The sequence below is a fragment of the Aristolochia californica genome, unplaced genomic scaffold (assembly GCF_029961685.1).
Source record: "Aristolochia californica isolate CCGP_79_NKW_82.1479 unplaced genomic scaffold, dmAriCali1.0.hap1 SCAF_13, whole genome shotgun sequence".
Classification (NCBI taxonomy): domain Eukaryota; kingdom Viridiplantae; phylum Streptophyta; class Magnoliopsida; order Piperales; family Aristolochiaceae; genus Aristolochia; species Aristolochia californica.
In genome coordinates, this window is record NW_027181804.1 from 11,238,291 (window position 1) to 11,247,952 (window position 9,662).

A 9,662-nucleotide genomic window follows, 5' to 3' on the forward strand; every position below is an offset into this window, starting at 1 on the left:
AATCCGAGGAACATCTCGAGTTGTAACCCAAGAGATTAGAGAGAAACACATGTAAGTGTAAAATTTCTCTTGTAAACTATTTCATCTTCGTAGTGGATTACTGCAGTGGTGGAAGATAAGACGTAGTCTTACCTTGAGGTGAACCTGCATAAATCTTGTTGTGCTTTTCCGTGCTTGTTTTTCCCTTCTTCTGCGTTTATTATTATTGCTCTCGTTAGTTTGAAATTAGGGTGTCTAATTCCTAACATATCTAACTATACTGATTAAAATTTTAAGATATTAGATAAATACATGATAATAGAGATAAAAGAGAGGAAGAAATGAATGAGAAATTGAGCATCTCTTTTGAACTTTTATTCTTAAAAATGAAATTTCTCTTATGGGCTTGTTAGTGCACCCTGAGGGAAATGAAAGTGAATTCGAATTCACTCTTACTTACCCAAAATCATCAGTGTGCACACATGAGGGAAAGTGAAAGTGAATGAACCAATTCATTCATTTTCACTCACTCCAGTGTAAAACTAGTGAAAGTGAATTCCAAGGGTGAAGTCAGTTCATTCACTTTCACTCACTCACTAGATGCTCTTTGCGTCCTCCTCTCTCTCGACACTCCTTGCATCCTCCTCTCTCTCGATGCTTTTTGCTTCCCAACCCTCATCTCTCTCGTCTCTCATTCTCTGTTGGCTCTGTCGACTACTGTGGAAGGAAATGATTCATCTCCATGTTTGTGGGATTCCCTCTAGCGTCGGCGAAGCCGTTTCCAGAGTTTGGACCAATCTGGCTTAGTTTCATACGAATTATACTATTTTCATGCTTCTACTGGTTTTTCTTAGCTTGGTGTTGCACCCCATTTCTCTGATTGTTTTCATGATCTCGATGGCTGCTTGGCTTTTCCTTTACTTCCTCTGTGAGAAACCACAGGTGATCGTGAACCGAACCATCAGTGACCGAGTTGTGCTCGTTGTGCTGGCCATCGTTACCCTTGTTGCGTTGCTCCTCACACAAGCCACTATTGAAATTTTGGTTTCCCTCCTTGTAGCAGTTATGATTGTGCTGGCGCATGCGGCGGTGAGGAAGATGAATGATTTGTTCATGGACTAGGAAGGCAGCCCTAGTGGAATGTATTCGGTGGTTGTCGACCCCAGCAAGTGCCCTCTCACTCAGGCTTCTATGCCTTCTTCTTCCTAGTTTGGCGGAAGAATTGGGGATTGTACTCTCCTTTTATGAATGTATTATTTGTCGTTATTGTTGGCAAAAGTTACTTTATTTTCCTTGTAATTTTTGTAAACAATGTTTGAGTTGCAGACCATCTTGATTGATCGTTGCTGGGTAGTATCATATGTTATTACATTTGACCATCTTTCCACTATCGGAGATGCCACGGTTCTTTGAAAGTGCTTTCTAGGCTTCCTTCTTCTCTGTATTTTGTTAATTATTTGTTTCAGATTCCTATGAAGTTAACTCAAATTGTCATAGGTTTAATCCTAGGACAAAAAATATTTCCACTCATCTCAATCAGGAGTAAGCAAGAAGAAATTTCTCGAGAAACAGTTGGTCAAGCTTTGAATGCTTACTAGAGAAGAACAATAGTTAGACAATTCCACAGTAGCAAAAGTCTATCATATTATTCTTTATTGAGCAGTTCCATTGCCATTCAATAGAAACCAACAAAAGAGAAGAGTAATGAACATTCTCTTTACTATTAGGAGTTGCATTGAATTTATAAAATGAAACCCACTAATGAACTAATCTAACTTCTTGATCGGTATTTGTTGTCGAAATTGCTTGCCAGAGAATGAACAAAGACTTGTAGTATTGAATAAAATATAGTGCTTTAGAATCTAGAGGCTCCATCGATGCATGCAAAATCCAGCTACAGTAATGGTGGGGTCTTATAAAGTCATAGGAAAAAATAAAACCTCTTATTTTCACTATATTTTTCATTTTGGGTACTAAGACAAGAAAGTACTTTCTATTGAGCACAATAACACAAAAAAAATGATTAACTTTTCATTTCACTTTTACTAGTTCATTCACTTGCATTTCCAATTTCACTTTCCATTTTCCTTTGCCCCAAGTGCTCTGACCCCTCCTATACGTAATTTAAAACTTTGTTATAAATTTATTTATTTATTGGATAATTTGATAAAACTTTACGTTAATAAATAAATCTAAGCATTTTTTCACGAAACTAACACAGGGAAAATAGCCCATGGAGATCAGCGGTCACAGTGGATCCATGTACTGTCAAACGTCGAAGATGCCCGTGATGTTGGGCGAAATTTGACTCTCTGATGCAGAGTAGAGCCGCCCAGACCTGAAACAGACAGAGGAACAACGCCATTCATGAGGACGAATAAGGAAGAAGAAAATGATGCAGAAATGGAACGCCAAGCTGCGTTGCCCCTTTTATCTTTTCAGCCATGGAGATTAGTCGTTCCAATCCTCTTCCCGTCGTCTTCTCTTTTCTTTTGTTCCGTCTTCTCCACAACTCTCTTTATCCATAAGCAAACACATCTTGAACGCTGGTTCCTACACTGCTCTCGAAGAAAATAATCAGCTGCGGTCATTCTGGTCTCAACACCCATTTCATCATTTCACGGTAAGGAAATGTAACTTGGCTATAGAAACACTGGTTTCTGGTTTCTTCTACTTTTGTTTGTATGAATTTGATTGAACTATGATGACATTCAGATGATTCAAAGCCGCGGCTTTTCAACCAAGGAGAAGAAGAGGACCGCGGTTACGCCGGTTACGTCCAAGTTGAAGAAGATTAAAATGAAATCTTATTCGTAAGTTTTCGCAAACTTTTTGCTCTCCGTCGAATGCTTCACAAAATCAAATCTTCTCTTCATATTCATAGAGTTGAGCTTCTCTGGTCAGATCTTTTAAGTACGATTTAGAACAATGAATGATGGTAAGATTCGGCGGTGGAGGGCAGGGAAGCGATACAATGCTCATTTGAAGGTTACTAACTTTTAAATTTGTGATTCTGAACTTCCATAGGTGTAAGTCTTATTATTTCTTTTTCGTTTGTTGAACTGAATGACAGAGTGGTTGGATTTGGAGGCTGAATTTATTAAAAAGAATGTTAAAACAGGAATTATTCATAAATACTTGGACCGAAATTTATCAGAAACTCCAGTGTCTGAACATTTATCAAGTTTCAAGTGCGGGGACAGGCAGAAAGACTAATGTAAACACAAAGTAGACTCCTTATGGCGTGTTTTCATTTTTCACTGCACAGTAGTTTTTCTACTTATTATTTTGCATATTAGAAGCACATAAAAAATTTGGAATATTAAGATACATGCGAGGCTTATTAGACTCCAGGATGATGAATGCACAGAATTAATATAGGAATTCTCAATAAAAAAGATGGTGCTGGCGTCCTCTAAACTCATGAATTTGTCAATGAGAAGAAAATCAAATGAAACAATCCCAGATAAGATATTACATATGCTCTTTTGTGCTTCATAATGTTTTAAACCTCCAAACGTTTCTCACTGCCTTTCTTGACTAGATTCTTAACACGTTTATTATTTTGGCCTCTACCTTGATAGTTCGTTTGTTGCTTTGACATCAACCACCTAAAATGAGAGTAGGTCGATATTTTACAACAACAGTGTCAAGCTGAAGACTACACTTTCTTGTTCCTTGTAATAGAATCAAGAGTTTCCTGATCACTTTTTTTATTCTTTGAATTGCTAGTATTTGGTGTTAGTTTTTTACCTGCTCTAGTGCATGGATGTTGAAGTCATCTTGCCCAGTGGTCATGAATAACTTTTACTTGACTGGCTTTTGGGGAATGGATATTGTGTGAAGGATAGCAGAATACTAGTGCTGGCAGTCTTTATTTGTCTCTGATTCTGTCATATTTGCATATTTAAAGTTCAATTTTAAATCTTGAAGTCCTCTCATTCTGGCTCAGCTGCTATTGTATTGTTGATATGAGACTCCAAATAGTGCCAGAATCTGCGTATAGCTTGTAATTTGCCCTTCTTAGCAAATTTTAATCATTCTTTGAGCAAGTTTTATGGAAATTGATAACTCTAATTTGTTCTATGGAAATTCAATAAGGGTCCAATATTTAGTCAAATATTTTTGTTTGCAAACATTATGCTCCAACTGTTGCTTCATTGCTCTCCAATATTGGCAGAAGGCCTTTGGCACTTTTAGTAGTCACATTGTTCTGTTGGTTTTATTGCTTGTGTTTGCCTCTCTTCATAGCTACCAAGTTTCTAGTTACGAACAACTATATAGGATTGTTGAACCATGTCATGATCCAAGCATAGAGTGCTTATCTCAAGCACCCTGTTGATCCTACTAGGAAATCTCCCTTGCCTTTCTTTCTAGCAATACATTCATACTTTTTAAAGCAATTATGTTATTGGAGGGTGTGTGCTTCCCGTCCTGTATTTGGCTGCTGGATAATGAGTGTGATGATTTGCCTAATGCAGCACATTCATAATTTGTAAAGCAATTATGTTATTGCGGAGTGCTGCTAGAGAATAAGTGTGATAATTTGCCTAATACCTTAATGCCTCTATGGATTTGATATAGAATATTGAGAGCTTATGTCAATTGCATGATGTTGTGCACGGCCAAGAGTCCATTGGTCTCCACATGTTAACCTGATTGTTCTTGGGAATTTAGTATCGGGAAAAGTGTCTAGGTAACTGTAAAATCATTCTTATTAAGATCAAAGATTTTGGTTGAGAACTGACCTCCACCAAAGAGGCTCTTTCTGTATATATATATATATATATATATATATATACTGACAGTTGAGGATATCTTTGGTTAGTCTCAAGTGGCCAGATGAAGCTAAAAGAGAACAAAAAAAATTAAAAAAATAGAAGGAGAACCATATATTCTTGCCTAAAAAACAACCTCAATGATTTATATAGATGTGCCCTTGAGGCTTGTACATATTTCTTTGAATGATTATGCAAGGAAGACAACTTTAACGTCATATATATTGGTTTTCACTCTCTGGAAGGTTTATCTATTTTATGGGATTTGTTTTGTCTATTCAAATGTATTGCCATGGAGCTTCAGATGATTGTGCTGTGATAATTTTTTTGATGTGTCCAACACAAAGATGCTTATTGTTTTGTATATCAGGTTTCTCCAAGAAGGGTGCACAAAATTTATAGAGATTTATCGTCAATGGCTATGGTACATATTTGAATGGGGAAAACTTATTGCATCTTGCAGAACTATCACGAGATTCTTAGCATTTGTATTAAGGAAAATTCAATTTTCTTGTGTTTGTTACGGAAAAGAAAAGAAAAGAAAAAAAAAAATCTTAACCTTGCATACTAACTATGCCATGATGCTCTCTGTCCTAAAACACCAAAAAGCTTCTTCTCTCTCAAATATTTACAACTTAATCTACCGATTACAAGTGAAGGGCATTTTCATTCTAACGGCTTCCGAGGGTGATTTTGTGATTTCGTTTCAAGAATTTGAAATTCTTGGGAGCCGAAACCGACTCAGTTATAAGGTGAAAGTCCAACGGTCTACCGCATGTCCCATCCCGCCCTCCTTTATAACAGCATCTCCCTCTCCCTCCCTCCCTCACTCTGTCGCAGATACATTTTCAGCCAAAACCGCCTCCATTCTCCGTGCCATTCCAAGAAGAAGAAGAAGTGGGTTCGAGATTGCCGTCTGTTGCAATCCTAATGTAACGATTTGAAGTTTCTCTTGTTCTTTCCATCTCTTCTTTCACCTTGGATTTTGGTGAGGATTTCAAACTTTTGCAGGTGAAAATGCCGGATGCCACAGATAGGCTGCCAGGGCGAGGGCCCGGAGGTTCAGTGCTGGGATTTGGAAACGGAACCGGGTTTTACTTGACGGAGAGACCGAGAAATGGGAATCAAGTAAGGTTCGATGGTAGTGCGTCTGTTAACAACGAGAATGCTGCGCCGCAGAGGTCGCGCAGCCGCCTGCGGGGTCCGTCCAGTGGAAGCCCGTTGCCGAGGTGGTACCCTCGGACCCCCCTCCGCGACATTACTGCTATTGTCAATGTAAGTCTAGCAGGCGTCTTTTTTTTGTTTTCTGTTGTGGAAATGAAGAATTCGTGATGTAATTCGGATTTCTTTGTCACGAGTCATCTTCAGTTTCGTGCGGAGCTCTCTTTGTTTTACTTCTGCTGGTTTTCTGGTGATCCTCCATGGGGCATTTCTCGAGCTCGGTCGATCTTTGGATCGTTTTGCTCAACTTTGTATACGAGGTTTCTGCAATCTTCTAGCGGTTTTGGATTGCTCATTATTTCAAGAATTGATGATCAGACTTGCTTTGGTCGTGTAATCAGAGAAGATTTATGTTCTCTTAAAAAATCCATGTCTTTTATTCGGCTTGCATGTGAAGATTTTATTTGTTCAATCGACTAATCTGTAAACTTGACTGATTAAAGGATTCTCTTTCGTTTGTCTGGTTTTTAATATTTCAGTTCTTTATTATTCCTTCCAGGAAGAAACCATGATGCGTTATCTTTTTTCAAGAAAGACTCGTGAATCAGATATCCAGCCTGGTTTTCTGTTTATTTCTGCCCTAACTTTGTAATCAAGATCCGTGTCTTCTTCTGTTTTCAGGCCATTGAGTTAAGGAGAGAGAGGGAGAGAGCCATAGCAGAGATTCGAAGACGAAACCGCCTGCTCTCCCCCCGAACACCTTTACTCCTCTCCAGCCCCTCAAGTCAGGAACCGAGCAGTTTTGATCAATTCCCATCACCCACTCATGGTTCTCTCTCCATTGTTTCAGATTACTCCTCCCATTTCACAACTGAACCGCAGAAGGAAGTCTCTACTCCAGTTTCCACCTCGGCCTCTGGCAAGCTTGTCGGGAAGAAATTATCGGATTGGGAAGAACTAGAACGAATACTAATGGAGAATTTGGAGAAGAAGATGAAAGGGATGGAGGTCAAGAAGAAGCCTGAGAAGAGCAGGCTTATGTCTATGAGATAAGAGAAACAGTTCGTTTCAGTTAGGATTTCACAGTCATTTTTTTGGAAAGGAGAAATAGGTGATCATCTTCTGATGATATTTTTTTCTGGCCCTCTGCGTACAGAATCCAGACCAGCTTAATACCTGTATCTGTGTATAAATTCCAAGCAAAATCAGTTTTGCTGCCGACATTCTTTTCTGTTTCATTTTAGGTTTTTGTTTACCTGTTAGAGCCCCCCTAGTGTAGGATGAAGTTTGATCTGTGTTTTTAGCCCCCTGTACAGTCATAGATGGTTTGTCACTTGTGAAGGAAAGGACCCAACCCCTACCCTAGTAAACATCCCTCCCACATTCAATGAATTGAAATGAAATTCTTCCTTTTCCTCTTTTCTGTTCTAGTTCAGTATCAGCGAATGAACTTTAGAATTGCTGGTATTGAGAATGATTTGGATCACTGAGGTAGTTTCTTGTTTCTCTTTCAACCTCATTCACAATGAAAAACTATGAAAATACCTTATTAAATAAGTAAATCAATGATATAAAATATGAAATAATCAGGTTCTCTTCTTCCTTAAAAAGGCCATTTTTGAGTAAAAGTAAATGTAAAATTTTCTCTAATTTAATTTCTGTCTGCCATACAAAAATGGGCGATGAGGTGATCAAAGTAATGGATTGAAGTGAGGCGAGATAAAATATTAAGCTTTAAAAATGTCAAGTGACTCTGCGCATATTCTCCACGAATATAAAGCTATACTTAAAAAGCTGACCAGACGACAGATTTATTCGCCATTGATCTGTGCGACGATGGGGCTGATTCCCATTGATCGGCAGCAAGGAAACAAGTACCGCATCCCTCTCATCCGCTTAGGATTAATGCGTTGCTTCTTTTTGGGCCACTGAAATATATTTTTTTTCACTAGGGAAAGTACTTCAAAAATCGTTAGTGCATTTAAGTGGGGAGTGAAAATGAATTACAAATGCAATTCACTTTCACTAGTGAAAAAAACGAGTGAAAGTTTTCCATGAGACCAATGAATTCACTTTCACTGGTCAATTCTTTTGATGCTTGACACTAAGACAAAATTAATTCAGTTGGATTTTAATGAAAATACTTATATTATTTTATTAATAAAATACCTTATTTATTTATTATTTTTATGATTTTTAATATATATTAAATTACTAATTTAAGAGTGATAATTGAGATAAGAATTTGATCAAAGTATAAGTTTAAGTATTCTATTTAAAAATCTATCTTATTTTATTAATAAATGAGGGAAATATTTGTTTTCCATTGAGTACACTAACACAAAAAAAAAAAAAAAAAACTAAAAAAGTAATTCACTTTAACTTTGATAGAGTGGTTCACTGGAGAGAAGGAAGAAAGAAACGAGGGGAGAGAAAAAGATAGGAAGCAGTGAAGACAGATTTTCCTATTAAGGATAATTGAACTCAGAGGCGGGCAGGTACCAGTCAGGGGACAAAAGAGACCGTGGGGTTCATGGAAGTCATATTTGTAGCTTCTTAAGAGAGCGTCTCACAGCAGAGGAGGAAGTAATGAGAGGAGAAAGAGGTCGTGGAGTTGATGGAAAAAGCAAAATTTCTTAATGCTTTCAAAGAGAGCGGCTCACCGGAGAGAAGGAAGAAAGAAATGAGGGGAGACTCGACAGACTGACGATGGCGAGGAGGAAGAAAGAGGGATTTTAAAAAAAAATTACGACAATGAGATCCTAGGCTTTCCCGAAAATTATAACATTAAATGTTATGCATGCAATAACATTATTATTTTAGTTTTTTTCTTTAATTTACTTTATTTTATTTCAGTTTTAGGTGGCAGGGTATTTTAGAAATATTTTATTTATAGGAAAATATTTTATTGTAAACCCTAACTAGGTGAACCCTATTTAAGGGGTAAGAGTAATGAGAAACACACGCATTGAGTATTGAAGTTAATTTAGAGTAAGCTTAGAGTAAACAGGTCGGATTCTCCCTTTGAGATCCAGGTCGAGCTTCCTTCAAAGCTCAATCATCCCATTCCTATTCATCGTCATCGTCTTCCTCACGTGTCAGATCCGGGACCGTAACTACTAGTATCAGAGCAGGAACATGATGCCCATCGAAGACCCATATTTGGCGATTCACAAACAAGTCTGTGAAATGGCTGAAGATGGTGACACGCCGGAAAGTATACAGATGTGGCGTGCTGGCTGGGTGCAATATTGGTTGACGACGGAGTACAGAAAGGCATTCTTAGGAGAAGATATCTCCGACGGAGTGAAATTATGGCGAATGAAGAGGTATAGAGAGGCCTCCCGTGGAAAAAATGTTTCTGACGGGAAAAAGGGTAACGCCAAGGCTTCGGCTTCGTTTCGTCTACATGTCGAGACTCCTGTGGAGGATTTGGGGGAAACCTCAAATCCAGATTCACCCCAAACGCCTCAGCACCACCATCCACCCTCACCTCCACCAGCGTCGACCACCGGCGTCAATTCCGCAATGGCGACCTCCGAAATTGGGGACTCAACATGTCCCAAATCGGAAGGATATCATGAAATCCCTTCAGCGATACCCACGAAAGACCGTTTCCAGGCCCCCCCTCAAGTCCGAAAGCTCGCCCTTTCAAAAGAGATTTCCGAAATCGCGAATTCAAACCTCCCTTGCTCATGGCAAACCACACTCTGTTCCGAACGGGAGAGGGAAAATTTTCCAGCC

The 9,662-nt window shown here is 38.6% G+C and overlaps 1 protein-coding gene across 1 annotated transcript; it reads left to right on the plus strand.

The window, feature by feature from the left end:
- Positions 1-5,563: 5,563 nt before the first annotated feature.
- On the plus strand, positions 5,564-7,335 carry LOC137948954 (protein POLYCHOME-like). Its single transcript, XM_068795186.1, has 3 exons — positions 5,564-5,689; positions 5,769-6,032; positions 6,600-7,335. Exons 2-3 carry the CDS (start codon positions 5,775-5,777, stop codon positions 6,969-6,971), a joined length of 630 nt encoding a protein of 209 aa, XP_068651287.1. The 5' UTR covers positions 5,564-5,689; positions 5,769-5,774; the 3' UTR covers positions 6,972-7,335.
- The last annotated feature ends 2,327 nt before the right edge of the window (positions 7,336-9,662 follow it).

What these genes read in the sequence shown, in the direction of transcription:
- LOC137948954 (XM_068795186.1), top strand. Translation starts at nt 5,775, where the DNA reads ATGCCGGATGCCACAGATAGGCTGCCAGGGCGAGGGCCCGGAGGTTCA. An exon ending in ACATTACTGCTATTGTCAAT is followed by an intron (nt 6,033 to 6,599) that starts GTAAGTCTAGCA and finishes TTCTGTTTTCAG; the next exon opens with GCCATTGAGTTAAGGAGAGA.